The sequence below is a fragment of the Aphis gossypii genome, chromosome 2, assembly GCF_020184175.1.
Source record: "Aphis gossypii isolate Hap1 chromosome 2, ASM2018417v2, whole genome shotgun sequence".
In the NCBI taxonomy this organism is placed as follows: Eukaryota; Metazoa; Arthropoda; class Insecta; order Hemiptera; family Aphididae; genus Aphis; species Aphis gossypii.
Genome location: NC_065531.1, coordinates 10,904,039 through 10,923,283, shown reverse-complemented (window position 1 = coordinate 10,923,283; position 19,245 = coordinate 10,904,039). Strand labels below are relative to the sequence as shown.

General features: G+C 27.6%; 1 protein-coding gene across 2 annotated transcripts in view; it reads right to left on the bottom strand.

Annotated features, from left to right (window-relative positions):
- The window catches only part of LOC114121043 (lachesin-like), a 199,705-nt gene that overhangs the window by 117,073 nt on the left and 63,387 nt on the right, over positions 1–19,245 (bottom strand). For both annotated transcript variants that reach the window (XM_027983187.2, XM_050202390.1), the window contains exon 3: positions 6,872–7,079. In XM_027983187.2, coding sequence (XP_027838988.2) covers positions 6,872–7,079 — 208 coding nt within the window. The remainder of the gene's footprint in view (positions 1–6,871; positions 7,080–19,245) is intronic.

The window sequence follows — 19,245 nt, the reverse complement described above, 5'->3', positions numbered from 1 at the left end:
AAACTGTGATAAAATTATGTTGTATGAAAAAATAAAATTCTAAGCACTTAAAAAATATATTCATAGATATTTCAAATTATTTCATTTTAAAACAAAAATATTTTTTACAAATTATGTATTATATTATACCTATCAATAATTATTCAAGTATATTTTATTGTAAAAAAAATATATTCTAATAATACATAATGGTACTCCAATTATGTGTAGTTTTTAAAATTGTATATACAAATAATTACACAATAATTGTTTTTGTTATCACAATACTTTTTTTAACCTTTAATGTCTTAAATTTTAAACTAGCCATTAAATATTTTTTTCCCTAAGAATACATTTTAATTTTAATTTTTTTAAATACCTATAATGTGATCGACTTGAGAGTTTTCTATCGTTACGTTCTATTTGTGTCATCTTACAAGTATGTACAATTTAAACTACATAATTACAAAAAGAATTTAAAACATTTTTGAACAAGTTGCATTTGATAGTTGGTCCAACGAATTGTTTTTTTTTTTTTCATTCCAATGTTAAATAAAAACACTTGACTAACAGTCTTGTTAAAATAAACAGAAAATACGAAAAAGTCGACGCAAAAACTTTCAAAGAAGAATAGTCAATTTACCGGTAGGTTGTTCAAAATTAGTCAGTTGGTACAAATGTGATTAAACATCCTTTTACCGAAACTTATTCACAGATGTTATGGTAGTTTCTTGCGTATTTTCTTTTACATTTAATCAAAACATATATATTTTCCCAACAGGTATTTAATTAAAATGTATCTTTTGTTTTATTATTGAATAATAAAGTTTGATTAAATATGGATACACGTAACTACTTATATGTACATTAAAAATCAAATTTTATTGTACGAGCTATAAAAAATGTATTTATCATATTTTAATTAACCGAATTTAATTTTAAAACCGTTGTGTTTTTATTCATAAAATGACGTAATTAAATTGCTGGTCGTTCGAGTAAATTTTTTATATAGAATACTTACGTATTTTTTGTACTACAGCAATATCACATTTATTAATTACACCGAATAAAAATATCATACGATTTGAATAAACTCGGTGTTATTGATTCGATTGTAGAAGAAAATATTTACGTTTATATATTTATTTTTATGATTAAATTTGTGTTATTTTTAAATTTAAATATTAGTTTATTTTATAACACGCGTGTACAACAGAATAATATTTCGAAGAAATCGAGATAGCGCTTATTGTACTAATAACAGGGTAATTATAATTCTGAATTTTACTATCGTTGAAATCATAATATTAAAACTAATAAATATTTTTCCACTGAATTTCTATCAAATAAACAGAGTTTGGAATTTTATTAAAATTCTTTGAATAATATGAATAGCGAGAAATGACTTTGTCGTCAACTCGATGAGTGACTGTGCACACACATATTATACATTTATGTAGTACTACAACAACACCGTTTTAGGTTAAGTGGTAGGTTAAATTGCACACAATAACACAATAATACAATATTGTAAAGATGCTTTCACGTAAACGTTGTCTTTAAGTCGATACCGAGCCTTGAGTCAATAATAATCGTAAAATACATAAAAATTATAATAAAAACCCACATGTGCTATAATACAGTCAATAGGTTTTAATATTAGATATCAGCTATCATAATCGAATAACTTTTGTGTGCTACTTTTGAGACCAGACTGTGGTCATGTGGTTTTGTTTCGAAACAATTTTGGATAAACGCCAACGCATTTTATCCATTGTCGCGTTCATACAACACTATATAGACGTGTGTGCAGGACTCGAAATTATGCAAAAACATATCTTCCGATTATCGTAATAATATCCAGTGGGCGGGTTGTACGTATGCTGATGGCGTGAAGGGTATTATGTTATAAACGTGCCCGGAAATTATCTCACGAAATTTTATACAATATATTACACCGGTAAACGTTAGGAGTACACGATATTGTAATAATAATTGCATGCACGAGTGTGTGTCTTATTAATTATTTAGTCGATTCGAGTTGTACGTAGATAAATATGTGTACAAAGACAACGTAAAATATTTCAAAGAAGAAGGTATTATTGCTGCATATAATTATCTGGCACTCGCATTACGCGCAGAATTATCTCATATGTAAATTATTAGCAGAGTCAACAATTAACAACTAAAGTCGCGAACATACTCGCTATTCTCATGCATGCGCACTTATATCGAAAATCAGCTATACGGCTTTTAATTAAACGATGATACCCGATGACAACCTATTATGATACGGACTTCGGTAGTATTTTTACATACTCTTATATTGTTAACTCATACGATCATCGTTCGAAGATTTCAGATATTGAAGTGTATGTACGCGTTACCCGATTATTTTTAAGTTCTGTAGCTCAAGTTATTGGTTTTTTTTTGTAGCACGGCGCTCTGTGTATGCAATCTAATAGCAGAATTTTAGTGCCTATTAATTTCTAATTTACAGTCATTTTCATTATGGTTAAAAATATTATGTCATAATATTATAGAATTTTATTCTATTTCAGTTAGTTAACATGAGATAATTCTTATTTAATTAATCGATTTAATTTTTTATTTTTGTACTCTCATTTCAACATTTACGTTATGACTCACTACATACCTGTATAATATTATAACAATGAAAATATCTAATTAATTCAAACTTTTAGGAATTGTAAAAAATCAATTGTTTTTATACCATATCTTTAAAAATACATAAAAAATTAAATAGTTTTATAGATTATTTATTTTAAAAACAAAAATTTAAATAAAAAAGGCCTTGTGTGCTTTTTATATTATATTACAATTAATTAAAAAAAAAAGTTATATAAAATAGTAAGAGCTAAATAAAAAAACCTTGTTTTTGTGAATTATATATTTATATCTAATCTTATTGTATCAGAAAACGCGATACATTATTTTTGTTTTCTTTTTTTCACTAAATGGTCGGTAATTCTTATGATTAATGTGCTTAAAATGGTCGATAAAAGGTTTTGTGAAAATAATAATAATATAATTAACTATTTATTTTGCTTAAGCGTGTGTTATAGTTGAGAATTTCAAATACTCTTTTAGTTTCTTCTCTTCATTTCAAATGTATCCGAAATTGTATTTTCCGTTTCTGTTATTGCTAAAAATATATAAGTAGTCATAATCTAACGTTAAATTGCATACTTCATTATTGGTACAGAAAGGCTGCTACTCAAATTTTGGAAAAGGTCGTACAAATTCATATGGATTACGTGTTATAAACAAACGTTACAATGGACATTAAAGTAATTTGATCTATAAAAGGACGTACAAAATTGGCGTGAGAACAACGATTCAAATAATACTAGAAATTTAATCGTCAATATTAAAATCCAAACACGTATTTTTCCTTAACGTTTTGTAATATTATTTTTTACTTTTATTTTTATGTGGTTTGAAAATATTTTGTACTTGCGTTATGGAAAAAACCTATAAAATCCTCTTGATATTGTATGTATGAATATAAGAAAAATCTAAATACTACGACTTTGTAACAGATAAGCTCTTGGTTGACTTCATAAACGGTTTAAACAAACTTACCGATACATACACACGTAAACAACACAAAACGGATTTTCTAGGTCAAAGGGGTTGTTATAGGTTTATGCGTGGACGCGTAAATCTAATAGATACGAAAACTAAGTGGGTAATTCAATACGTGTGTATGTAAAACAATGTGTGCATGAGAATGGACAATTCGTGTGCGTATGTGGTAAATTCAAAGTGTTGGTACTTAAATAAACCTCGGAAATGATTACGGTGTAATAAGTGCATAGATTTAAAGGTATATTTACGTACAATAATACATGCTTGCGCCTAAGTGATGCACATATTATACATAAGTATATTATATTAATTATTTAATGTTTTAATTTTTTTTTTATCATTTATCATCTAGAAAATTGGGTTATTAGTTGTCTACATAGAAATATGGGCAAATAAGCGCCACGGACAAGACAAACATAACAATGTTATTAATGACAATATGCGTGTATATTAAATGGCGTTTGGCGGACCTGACAATAATGTCGAACGCTCATATTTTATTCTCTGGGAAAAAATATCCGAATAAAACATACGCGTACATAGGTGAAATGACAATAGATAATATGAAAAATGAATGAATGAATGTAGATAGAAATCCGCTATTCGATTGGTTGTTTACATCGTTATGGCTGATTGTCATCATCGTGTGACCGGACCGATGTTAACACAATATTACGTATAAGTATATACATTTTTTTTACCGATGGTATATAGATTAATTCTTGGAAAACGAAACAAAAATACAATGAAAACAAATATAATACACATTTGGTGCTTCATATACTTGACGTATGGTCTGACGAGTTTTCTATTAATAATATTATAAATAATATATATTTTTCTATACCTTATTGTACTCGAGTTGTAATTATTATTATTTATCGTTCTGATAATATCGAACTGCAAAGGATTCATCGACGCATAATGTTGTACATGTCGAAACGCACTATTATCGTCGGTATGGCTTTTTTTCGTGTCGATCCCAGTCGGGGCAGATGATGGGGCATGATTCGCATTGTGCGCTTTATTCAGTTTAATACGTATAATGTATTTATTTTTCGTTTCATCGTTGCATATAATAACGATTTCAATGTAATACTTAGTTGTCGAGTTTTGTACTTGAAGTTTACACATACACACACACTCACACACACACACTCAACTCGGTCGTTTTTAATACACCGGTACAATACAACCGTATTGCTACGCACAAAAGGTTTGATTTAATTAATTATATTATATGTATCGACGTGACACGAACAAGCGTAACGTGCTCCGACCGTCATTATATTACATTCGTGCAAATGTTCAAGTACGATATTGTACTGTGCGTTTTGATTACTGTATTTTAACATTTTTAACTACAGCTGTAGAATTAACTTTGAATGTATCCAATAAAACATCGTTCCTAAGGTAAAAGGGTGGATTGGAGGAGACGAGACATATTCACATAGTTACAGGTCAGTGACGACCCGAGAGATATAGCACGTGACTCCGACTAATCGTATGTTTTCGTTTCGTGGTTATTGGGAAGCGGTCGGAAGGCAATTTAAAGTTAAGAATTTTAAACGGATCTTGTGATGTAGTTTTAGATCAGCTCTGACATCGTAACGTTTAATTGACGTAACTATTCAAAATACTTTGAGTTTGTGGCCAAACCCATAAGCTCATACACATGCACATTATACATACATGCGTTTGGATGTAACTGACAGAACTTAAAGTTTAACATCAATGTTCCCTGCAGATGGTTTCCGATTTTGGGACGTTCACGTCGTATTTCAAAATAATAGTAATACGTTTCTCGTCATTAATAATAATAATAAAAAATCCCAAAATTATATTTAAAAAAATACCTAACAACCAACTTGTGTAAATCAGAATAGTAAATGTTTTAACTTTTGTACATCATGATAGGTAATGTTAAGTAGCATATACATTTATGAGTTGTATTTTTAAATTCATTATTTTTGATCGAAAATAGATAAAATATTTAGTTTTAACTTTTAACTGATTTTACTAAAATATATTAAAATATATAGTTAAATTAATACAGGTCAATCCAATTATGTTATTAAAAAAAAAAAAAGGTAAGCGAGTAGAAGGAGTTTGATTATCCAAGATTGTGATTAGTAAAGAAATACGTTGTTATTGATAAATGTTCTTATTTTATCAATAAATATTATATCTTTATTTAGTTTCAATTCTAATAATACAATTATTTCGTACATATTTTGTTATGAGCAGAAATTTCAATAGATATTTTTAAGTAATGATTAATTTCTCACTTTTATAATTTAATTTTCAGAGGTCTCATTTTTTTTTTTTTTAGTTTTTTACCTTATTGTTATACAATAAATTGAATACTATTTGAATACATGTTAAAAAAGTACGAAATCACAATAAAAACTTTTAGTTTTATAGAAATGTTATGATTCATAACGGTTATGCCGAATTATACAAATTAGAATTCAAAACTAAATTTTTATTTTGCATATTTTTGTATATTGGATCGTGAATTCATATTTAGCTATTATTGATTGTATATTTCAATGATATTTTGTCCAAAATCAAAGGCCTGAAAGTTTTACTTAAAATTAATAAAGTATTATTAGGTGAAAAAGTGCATCTAATTTGATGTCAAATGATCGTTTTCGATAAATAAGCATTTATTAACAGATAGTCAGCAAAGTTTCACTGAAAAAAAATTTAAATATTGTTTAATAATTAATTTTTTAACGACGAAGTATACAAAAAAAAAAAAAAATTGAATTATATATTTTATTTTATTTTTAAACGGATATTTTATGCATTTATTTCTGTGTTTTTTTTTTGTATAATTATAATTGTTCATACCTAATACACTTTTTAATTTGTAAATATATTTTTTTTTTTTACATATTTTGATACTTTTAGTGCTTATAAAACCATGTAATAGTTATGAACATATACTCTAATTTATAAGTAAAGAAGTTAAAATGTGCAACTGTTTAGATACGTGTAATCTAAAAAAGTACATTTGAATTAAGTTAAATATATATTTAGTGCTTGAAAATAAATTGTAGTTATGTTTAATATAAGACTATATTGTATTGCATTAATAATAATAATAACATTTGAATAAAAAAAAAAAGAAATCTAAGTAGATTATAAATTGTAATTAAATGGTCAGAAGAAATTGGTCCTCATTTTGAACGTGATTCGTGGAGGTAGACTTTAATGTTATGGTCTTAAGATATAGTACAGTACTATAATAGTGTTTTATTTATTGTCCACTTACCTAAAACGTCTAAACAGCTGATTTGTTTTTGCATTTCGATAGTGTTTACTTGGCACATGTAACAGCCTTTGTCAGTTTCTTCTACGTCTCTTATATGTAAATACCATGTTCTGTAATTCTCGTGACTTACGCTGAATCGACCGTTTGAAGCTACTACACGCTCATGAAACGTTAATATTGTTTGATCTTCTGCTTTCATCCAACCAATCTAAAACAAAATATTAAAAAAATTAATTTGATGATTTAAAATCATAGGTTGTACGATTTTGTTACCATTGTATCTATTTTACATCGTGGCACACGTGCAGTTAATTATATCATTAATATTTTTGTATAATTTTTTTTTTTTTAACCTTAATCAATTCAATGATTAATATTGTCAATATTTTTTGTAATTATAATTATTATGTTTTCAAACTTTGATTATTCTGCATTCGTTCTACACTCATTCTGTTAAATTTTATATGTTTCATTAAAAACTTCAATGCCTTCAAATAAAAAAAAAAGTTTTAACGAGCTAACTGTATTCAATGCAAATGTATTTTACTTGCAGTTTCGAATGGAATATTTTAAAAAATAATGTTCATCAAAGAAAATGAAATAATCGTATTATCGTTATATTCCAACAATACGGGTGTAAAAACAAAATTAATTAAAATAAACCGAGAAATCATTCAAGAGTAAATTTTAACTACCTATAAATCGAAACTAAGTGTGACTTGTATTTTTGATATTCTTGTAATATACATAATATTAAATAAGGTTTCATGTTAATTGTTTGTCTTGGAACTATGAGGGATACTAATGAAGTGCGGATATAGGAATTAGAAACCAAAGTAGGGTTATAAATGATATTTTTTATTTAAATATACGAACAAAGCGTTTAACTGTGACCATAAAATTGATTTTTATTTTTTACGGCAATGTTTACCTACAAAAACTGCTTCTTAAGTACGAATAGCGGCCGCCGAGATTTAGTCTTCGGCGTTTTAGACAATCGTCTTCGACGTCGTCACCGCGACGTTTTAACAATAGGGCTGCTGAATATCTTTGGAAGCACTTGATCGTAAAAAATAAAAAATTCTTCGTGAAATCTATTTCCATCGTGTATTCCGCACGTTTGCGTTTACTAGAAATGGAATAAATGCGAGCGACAAAAATAACCATAAAATATCGTATAAGTCGAATAAACAGATACAATAAATATAATATGAATAAAAATTAACGATAAAAACTATCATATCATAGAAGCTGAAGAAAGGGTGTGGTATTTTGTGCACGTGAGACGGAGAGAGACTGAGAGAGAAAGAGTAGGAGAGAGAAAGAGAAAAGATAGAGATGGTTGAATTTTATACAGAATACGATCTCGTTTAACGGGGAGTTGAGGGCTGGGCTATGTGAAGAAGGGTTGAAGTTTCATATGTAAATAATATAATGATGCAACACGTCTGGATTTTTTATTATTGCGTGTTGTCCGAGTACGGTCGTCTAGCGTTGTAATAGAATGCGTTCCTTACGGGGCACATCGACAGACAGACATGTTTGTCGTCATCAGATCCCCTTCACCTCGCGGGAACGACGTGCGCGTTAGGTTGGGAACGGAAACAAAAACGGGTGAACGGATGAAATCGAATTAGGGTGTGTATGTGTGTGTGTCTGTAGGAACGGACTCGTAACGTGATTTGCCCGGTCATCACGAACGATGGAAAATTACCGTTCAGCCGCCTCACGCACGGACGTCCACAGCCGGAAGTAATGGACAAGTTTTGCGCTGGCTAGCAAACGTCAACTGTGTATATTATTATTATTATTATTATTATTGAGCAATTATATTATAAATTTCAAATTTTATAGTTGTATATTCGAAGAGTATGCGTGATATTTTACAATCCAATCTCACAGTTTTAGTGGGCATATTAAATATTCGAAATTGGTTACTATCGTATGAACAGCCCCAACGTCGGCGTTCATTTATTCCGCTAACAATGTATGTTATTAAAAACACATACGTTTTTTGACACAGTGATTTGAGAAACTATAGTAAAAATTATATTACTGATTAGTCGATGACACCGATATACCATTATGATTTAATAATTATATTTATGTCGGTACATTGTGCATAATTACATATTTGTGTATTGAATTTCATCGAAATTATAATTTAAAGCTATCGACTATAATGATACAACAGTGCATTTATGAACGCGTTTTATTTATTTACTATTAATTTGGTCGGAACCAAAGGATTTCATATATGAACTTGAAGAAACTTGTACAATCAAATTAACGTCGAGTGTATCATAAAAGACATTACCTATTACGGAATCAGCATATAAATCACAGATTGTTATATTAATTATTGTCTTTGTCTGACGTTTCAAAGGTTGGTAATTAATCTGGTATAGTTTGTCGACTGTAGACACAAAATTATGAAATTCATATTATCATTAGCTATGATACTAGATTTTTTAGCTTAATTTCAATATAAAAAAGTTCTATTTAAAATGTATTCAATTTATTATATACACTTTATTTTACATTTGTTATTTACCTATAACACCCATGATTGTACTCTAAAAATTAATATATTTTCTTGTTAGATATCTAATTATTGAACTGAATTTAAACTTAGTTATAATTTATGACCATGAAATTGCATTTAAATTCGGTAGGTGATTAAATAACTGCAAATGGTTTTTTCTACTACGTTATATTCGATTTTGTCTATAGAATTAGTAGTACTACCATACCAGATGCATTAAGTAAATGACAGATAATGTAATAATCCATTGAGCTCAAAAATTATGGAAATATAAATTATTTCTACATAGATACACTTCTGTGTGACTCTACAACAACCAACGAACACATATATATTGCAAATTATACGGATTAAATTATTAATAAGTTAATAACATACGGAATACTCAATACATAAACAGTATTTAATTGAAATAATTTGTTTTTATTATTAGATTTACAGTCAATATTAGGTTTGTGGATGTACTAAAAAAAAAAAAAAGATTTCAAAATTGCTTTTTAAACGAAAATCATAAAAAAGGACACAATGTTGTAAAACTAACAGATTTCATGTTTCACTCTAAATATATCAATATTATATAGATGCAGTCTACTAGTCTCATGTGACATCATATTCTTCATAGTTCAAAAAAAAAAAAAAATAAAGTAAAATTTAATTTGAAGTTTACGATATCGTTGATATTGGTCACTTGCAAATGTAGATTTGACAAATTTTAAAATATTTGGACAGGAATTAGCGAAACCAGATTTTCACCATCTCACAACTACTTACATGTTTAATTGAATTAAATGCAAATCAATCAAGCAGAGGTGATTATTTTTTGATATTTTTCGTCTAATTTATTTTTTATTCTATTTGTATGCTCAAACTAACATGAATATAATAAAGTATATATTATATTTATTGTCCAGACACATTTGTTAATATTGTCATGATGCATTTAGTTGCACACTGTTTATAGTTAATTATACGTTATAAATCGTATACTTAATCAATTTATTAAAAAGCATACGACACATCAGAAAATTTTGCCACTTCAACAAGGTTGTTAAATAAACTATTTAAAAAAAAAAAACAATTAATAAATTAGAAGTAATAACCCCACTCTTTTTTCATTTGGTGTATATAGTCGGGGAGTAGGCCTGAAGGCCTAGTTTAGCCACTGACATTAAGATTTATTTTAATTATATTTATAAACGTTTTTTATTCATTTGATAAATTATTTTGAATTTATTGTATGTTTATTCTACGCGAATAATATTATGAAATTATGCATCGTAAATTATCTAACTTTGATAATTATGGGGTAATTATAAATTAATGAAATTCTTACCATACATACCAACATTGTGAGAAAATATAATACTATAATAGGCATTTATCAATATAATATATACAATTTTTCACTAAAATAAAATAACTATTACACAGATTTATTATGTATATTACGTGAGAGTTTTAAAAGGTTTATTCAAAGATTATTAGGTATTTTAGTTAAATTAGTTTTTTTTTCGTTTTACAATAAACCATTTACCTCTTTTTCAATACTATTATGTTAAAGTTTTAGTGCTCGCAATATTTATAACCTATTCCGAAAAACTCATCAAATGTTTTTTTTTATTGCAGACAGTCATGCTGTAATTTGTGGTATATTACATTGAATTCAACGAGTTCTGTGAGAATCTTTACGAAATTAAATGCCATTCATTTTATTGTGCTATGCGTTTATTTGAAATTTGAAAAATATTAAAATATATAATAATATTATGTGTAGTGTAGGCGTTAATAAAATATGATAATACTATACACTTTATAATAATAATAAAAAGATATTTATAAGTTAGTATTAGTTTCAACTAAATGTATAACCATTGAAATATTTTAAAAATAAGTTTGATACTTTTTGTATTAGAAATCACATAATAGGTTTATTAAAGGACTCATATTTATTTTAATATGTTTTTAGATACACTAAAAATGTCTTAATGAAACTCAAACGTAATACGAATTGAAATTTCTACTTTGATTTTATCAAGTTTTTTTTTTTTATTTTGTTTATTAATAAAAATCTATTAACAAGTTGAATAATTTTGATTTTAAGATATTATTTATTTAAATCTCTTAAAAAATATTAAAAGTTTTATGTATACATATATTTGTAATCTTTTTATATTAGCTCACAGTTAGAATACAATTCGATGGAGTAATTGTGTGGGATACAGAAGTAAGTGTTCAAAAATTATTTTGCAATGATAAATAAATGATTAATTTTATTAGAAAAATGTTCCTGAACGGTATGCTCAGTTGGAGGCGTTTGCTTATATTTTTCACATTTGTTTTACTGTTTTTATATTTCTCTAGATATCCTTTTGGAGTACTAAAAAAAAATGTATTTGGGCACAATAAAAGGAAGTCTTATTTTTCAATTTGATGACGCACTGTTTGGTACTTTTGAAATTGTTTTACAACTCTAAAAGTAGAAATCAAAATACAGAGGTTAATCATAGAATATACGATATATTTATCCTATAAATATTGTATAGTAAGTATAGTACTATAATATAAATTGATTGAATTACCGAAAAAATTCTAAATCATAGCAGAAAAACACTCTTGTTATTTTTGAATATAGGTATATCCCATTCTACCTGCTACTGTTGTAATTATTTAATAATGAACTATTAGTAATTTGACTAAATAATGTGACACAACATAACTGTATCAATTTAAGTAACTTAATAATAAATTATATTTCATAGATGTTAAGAGATATTTTCATATTTTTTTTAAATTGTATGATTTTAAGGTAAGAAAAACTTTTTTCCCATTTCAACAAATCATAAATCATTAACACCATTAAATACTATTATGTACATAATATTTGTGGCTAGGTATTAAACCCAAATGAAATCATACGACTATACCATAGTACAACAACTAACAGACACTGTATTTACAGTGCTATAATGGAAATAAAAATGAAAATCAGTTTATACATAAGAAATAATATAAGTACAGTTTTGTAGACGGTCGTCGCACAGTATTGTTTATTATAGACTATAGTTAATTCTCCAAATGTTTTATTATTATTATTATTTATTTAAATATCATGCATACGAGACTCGCCCCAACCATCTATTAGAGGTAAAAATGGTTAGGATTTACCCACACAACAGAGTTTATACTACTGTTGGTCAGTTTCAAACTTGCATAGTGACGGTACGTATTTAGATCACAGCCTTAGACTTCTCAGTGAACACACTTCGTTTCATTTAGATCAAAAAAATAGTATGCAATAATAATAATAATAATAATAATAATAATAATAATAATAATGATAAAACAGATTTTAATGTTTAAATATATAAAAAAATATAAGAGACGAGACAACAACTATACTATATTATGATGGGTTATTGTTGATAATATATAGGTATACTAAAAACCTTTTCAAAAAAATTTTTTTCCTCTAAAAATATTGATAAAAAATCAATTGTGTGCACTAAACGATACGATAATTGGTAGTGATGAAAGTGATGAGACTAAAAAAAAAAATAAAAATATTTTTTGTTTTCCAGCGTATTGTGTAAATGTATGCACGGAGTGATTGTTTTATCGAATTCCCAAGAATTTGAATTCACCAAATATTTTTGTTTAAACACTTTTTAGTACCTGTATAATAGTAGATGGACGATTTTAATGTATGTGACTTCAATATCAGTATGGCAAAACAAGCGTTAAACCAAAGCTTTTTCGTCGGAATAAGTTATTATTCAGTTCCGTAATATATATAATTATTATAATACGATTATAGTTTTGAATTGTGTGTGAATACTCAGTTGGAATAAAATCAATACAAAAAGTGATCATGTGCACTGATGCAACATTTCATAATATTACAAAATAATATAGAACCAAATGGAAACCATACGGTGAGGATAATAATTATGATAATAATATAATGACGTCTCTTTGATAATGCAGTGTGTCAAAAGCCCTGTGTGAAATAGTTTTCAAATTAAACTGGAAAATAATTTTTATGAATGAATTAGTTGTATGCGTAAGCAAATTTGAAGACTGAAAGTTGTATTGAAAGAATAATGCTATGTATATATTAGTAAATATATTACATGTAATAAATAATTTCGTCAGATGCGTAACACAATTTATTGGGAACCGAAGGCGAAAAGGATATGGACCAGCCATTTGTAAACTTTGACGAAAATTATATAGACTCGGGACGTTTAATACGATATACCCTTCGTTGTTGACATGTTCCTGTATTAAAAGAGTAAACCTTTAAACAGTTTTTCTATACACACCTTCCCGTTTATTGACTGGTGATTAAACAAATATTCACTACTGCATAATAATATTATAATTAAACGTATTATCATTAAGTTTACTTAGTATAATTTCAAAAGATACCCTCAGATATTTAATTTTAGGTTTTCAAGATTGTCGGATATATTATACAACGCGTTCAATAACGAAATTAAAAAAAAAACACTATAAAAAAGAGGATTTTGTATAAAACGAATTTGTCAACTTATAATACCATTATATATAACCACGTTAGGTTAGGTATCACACATATCCATTTATTGCATGTTAATGTTGTTCATATGAAGGTACATACGTCGATAACTAAATTTAATATTTATTAAAAAACCGATTTTTTGAACGGCAAACTTAGATAAAATATAATAAAAATTTGAAATAAAATGACACCGATTAAAGTACGTGAAATGGTCATGTGAAAAAATTAATATAATTAACTGATTTCTAAACATTTAAAACTTCACGTGTATTTGTACTGCGTAATATAGTGTCAATAGCGGTTTTAATACCATTGGATATGCGATATTTAATATAGATGTTCAAACATATTTACTTGAGTTACTAAAAACCAAGAACCTCAAGTAACTTAGTAAAAAAAAAATTTACCATGTGTGTTTTGTACTTCGGCTGATACATTTTAGAATACCCGTTAAACTGTGGCGTAGGTTTGTGAAATGTAAACTTTTACAAGGAATTGTTTATTCTCGAATTTCATAGTATTTCTTGCAATTATCATAAAAATTACTGAGAAACGGGCACTCGGGTGTATACAAAATATGCATGTGTACATTTTAAACTTAAGTTTAAACATTTTCAACGAAATTCTGTGACATGAATCATGATAAGGCACTTCTGCGTTTTCAGATAATTGAAAACCGTGTAATAAAATCTTGTAAAATAGAAAATTCAGGTATTATTTTGTATACGCTATTGTCCAGTAATACAAATACAAATTAAATGTGTTTAATTAAGTTACCAGTATTGTGCACGATTTATGAAGAATATTTATGCCAATTATAAAATATGCTATTGTGCATTTGTTGTGGGTGATAAACCACCGCATAAATTAAATTAAAAATAATTATGAACAAAATAAAAATACCCGTTTGAATTTTAAATATACCGTTTAAAGCATCCAAATCTTTAAGGAATCCTTAAATGTAATTAAAGAATAATAATTTTAGTGGCAGAATAATACATTTAAAATTAGAATATACTAGAAAAAAAATTATGTAATTATTATTTAGAAAATTGTTTGTAAAAATAATTCTCTTATTTTCTGAAGAAAAATACATCATCAGTTATCCTTTACCATCTTTACCCACAACACACCTACAATAAAATAACGCTCGAGTTTATCATCGCGATCGTATCGGATCAAACTTGCATGTTCGGAAGACCGAACGTTAACATTTTCACGTTAATGTTAATTCTTAGTCAATATTTGTATTCATTAATTATCATAAAATATACTTACATCGTATATGCATTACTTATTAGTAAACATTTACAACGAAATTACTATCTTTTGGTTAATTTGATCTTGTAATAGTTACACCAGGGTATAGAAACGTATTTATAGCGTCGAATTGAATATTTACGTGTCAGTCCACGTGGCAAAAAAACTTTTTATCGGCCGGACCCAAATAGCTCGACTTCAAAGTATAACGTGTAGGTTTTCAATATATTTAAAACGAAGTGTTCTGTGTCGTATATAACGTGTATTTTTTTTTTATCGTTAACCCGGTCCCTTACACCCGCGTATTCATCCGCTTTTATAAATCCGTACATTTACTCCGATCAACAAGTTCTCGCGTACTACGTCCTTTGGGAAATTCGACGTCTCTACCACCACCCACTCTTGCACAATCCTTCACTACCACGACCGTGATGTAATTTGCATATACACCTCGCCACCTACTGTTCAATCGACATACGGTTTTGTATTCCATACATCGTGCTAGGCTGCGAGATGCACGTACAATATACATGTATTGTATAGTGCATAAGTCAGGCATATACGTAAATTTCTTGTATTCAAAATTCAATGTACATTGTACATTCACTAATCTTTACTAATCAATAAACTATTAATAGTTAAAAAAAATACATTATCTAATGTAATTTTAACATATTCGTTATAATGATTCCGTCAAACATTATAACACGTAAATACTTTCATAAAAGTACTTTTATTATGTATTATTCAGCAAGAAGTTTTAAAATATTTAGGTAAAAAGTGTTTATATTATTGTATGAACATTTAGGAATTTATTTTTATTTTTATTAGATACATACAATCTATACTGCTTACCATAGTATGAGGAAGACAGAATACATGCTTTAAGTGAATAAGAAATTACTCAATAGTGACTTTTTGATTGAAGAATTGATGAAAAAAGAGGAAACGGCAGAAAATTTTAAAAAGGAATGAGAAGATATAACGAGAAAAGTGAAAATTTAGTAAATAGTGTGAATTAAGACAAAATATATTTGCACCATCTCCTTTTCAGTCAACGGTGAAAATCATTAGGATGTGTTGAGATGTTTAATTTACTAATTAGTGGGTTATTGTAATTGACAAGACGTGAGAAAATAATTGCTTGTAAAATACTACAAGTTATCTTCTTCGAACGTTTTAACATATAAATAATTGTGAAGTGTTTGATTTGGTATGTATAGTGGAGCATAAGTAAGTCGACGTATTCTGGTAAGTTTGGATTTTGCATACATTCAATTTCTTTGCCACATGAACCAATTAACTTTAGTTAATCACCATAAATCCAAATAAGTTTTAAAAATATCTTATAAATTAGTAGTTTGTTTTTTAAACTTTCGAGAACGAGAGTTTTAAATTAATTTTTTTGATCTTATGTGTTGATTCTAAGTGATTTTTTTGTCTACGGTGAGGTATAAATATTCAAATGCATCGGATGAAGGTATAGAAGTGTAGTAAAGGTGGATTTCGGTAGGTGACTATCTTATATGATATGTTTATATTAAGATTAGTATTAATTGTGTTATTAGAGAAAAATGTGTTATTATATATGTTAGAATTCTTACGATTATGTAGATTTTTATAGAATGAACATCATTTATAGTTTCAGGATGACTTTCTTAGCATTGTGCGCATCGAGGGGGTTCTTCACAATAGTTTTGTCAGGAAGATGAATGATGGTCATTTCGCAGCGTGCGCAGCGAGGCGAGTACTCACAATAAGCGTTCAAATCTTAATAGTTCATCCATTGAGAGATTGTTTTGGGCTTCTGGGGTTCTTCAACTTTTATTTTGGTGTAGATTAAGGCAGTGAATTGTAAAATGTGGTAGAAGTGAATCATGGGTTCCAAGTAGATGAAGAAGAGAACTAAAGGGTTTTTCATGAGTCTGTGTTACTTATCTAACTTAGAATAAAAACGTTTCTAACACTTATTATTTTTAAGTAAAATTATGTGATTGGATGTTAGCTGTAAATAACTACTCAAGTTGATTTTTTTCCTTTACATAATAAGTATGGAATTCAACATTTTTTCTTCTTAAAAATTTAACAAGTTCTCTATATGACTTGGAATCGGCAATTCGAATTTTTAATTAGATGACTGTTGATTTACACCAAGTAGTGTTAATATAGATCAGTTTAGTTAGTTCTGTACACATGCCAGGAAAATTAGTCACGCCTTTTATGAAAGTATATAATAGGTTATAGATATAATAATAGTTAAATTATTCAATAAATTAAATCTGTACTTTTTTAGCAGAGGACTTGAGTTTGTTCCGTTTAACTGAATACTTCAAAGCAATTTCTTGAATACAACAGTTTTTTATTTACGTATTGATGCTTCTACAGTAAAAATAATGGATCAGAGTTTGTGTTTGTTTGGAATTTTTTTAGACGTTTGAGACTTGAGTACCTAGTCGAATTGTTATTTGCCATGGTATCTAGCAAGGTCGTATTGAAGTTATTTGTCTTTATAGTATTATTATTCTGATTTGTTTAATTTACGTGTTAATAGTGTTACTGTCTTGGATTTATGTTTTGTTATTTATAGGTATTGCGTGAAGTAATAGACATTGTGTTGATAGCGTAAGACGATAAAAATAATTCGTTAATTGGGCGGTATCCTTCAAAAACGCAACAATAATAGGTAAGTGTTGCGTTAATGTAGATTAGAATATATGGAATATACTATATTATTTAATACTTCAGCCGTAGGAAGCATACATTTAGAGTATTTAAGCGCTTAAGTGAGAATGTCTAAAGACAAATAATTAAATAAAATGATTATAAGTTAAAGTGACATTGTTGAACAAAAGAGCATTATTACTTGAAATTTAATAAAAATAATGAGTTCGTTGAATGTAAAGCACTAATTGCTACGACGAGTCACCAGAAGATAACTCACGTGTGTATTGGTCGACCGTTTTTTTTTTTAAGATAAAAATAAGATAATAAGATAATAAATTATATTCTGCTCATCAAACACTATATATTATAATAAAACATAAAATAATATATGTAAGTGTGTAATAATGTATTAGACATCTATAATATATATTTTTGTATACAATTCAAACACATTTTTAATTTTAAAATGATTTAATTTTAGTTAATAATAATATATATTCCCTATACATATGTATATAAATCTAACTCATGGATTGCAAAGTAATTTGTTTATATAATTATTAGTATTACTGAAGTACGCCATATTATACTAATTTAACCCTCTATATTGTACCGATTATGATTTATTGTTTTAAAATCGATGAGTGAAACAAGATTAAGAAAAAAATAATACCGCTGAAGAATTGAGGTAGATGAAATGTCATTAAATTCCGTTATCGTGTCGTCAACCAACGCCACTGTGCAACAAAAGTAAAACGCTTTTACCGGAGCATACTTATAGTAGCCATTTATCGTTAGGGTCTTGTTAGTCTTTTCTGTATACTCATATGCCACACCCCTCTCGTTGTTCTTTATGCAACTCACGCACTGCAAGACCCCAAAGTTCAGATTATTTTTTTCTGTTTACATGAGTAGTCACTTCCAACAAAAGCGACCGATTATACCATATAGTATCAGCTCCTTCATGTATCGATAATATAATTATATTATTATTGCTAAATATACTGTCCTTACTCGACTGGACTAAAAACATTTTTCGAATTTATTTTTCTTGTTATAATATAGTATCACCGTACTTTATTTTAATAGCAAATTCGTTTGACATGAGTCTATTTTTATGCATTTAAACACGAAAACCGGGCGATAATATTTCATCCGATCACCCGATACGGTTTAACTAGGTATAAGGTTTCGATGTGTTTTTTTTGTTATTATTTTTTGTTTTTTACTTGTACATAATATATAAAATATTATTTTTTTCTTGTCTATACACAGATGTATCCACTGCTATCACAACCGTTATTTTTATAGTGGACGGATAAAACATACACCCTCTTACTCTTCAAAACGAAGAAACGTTACAAG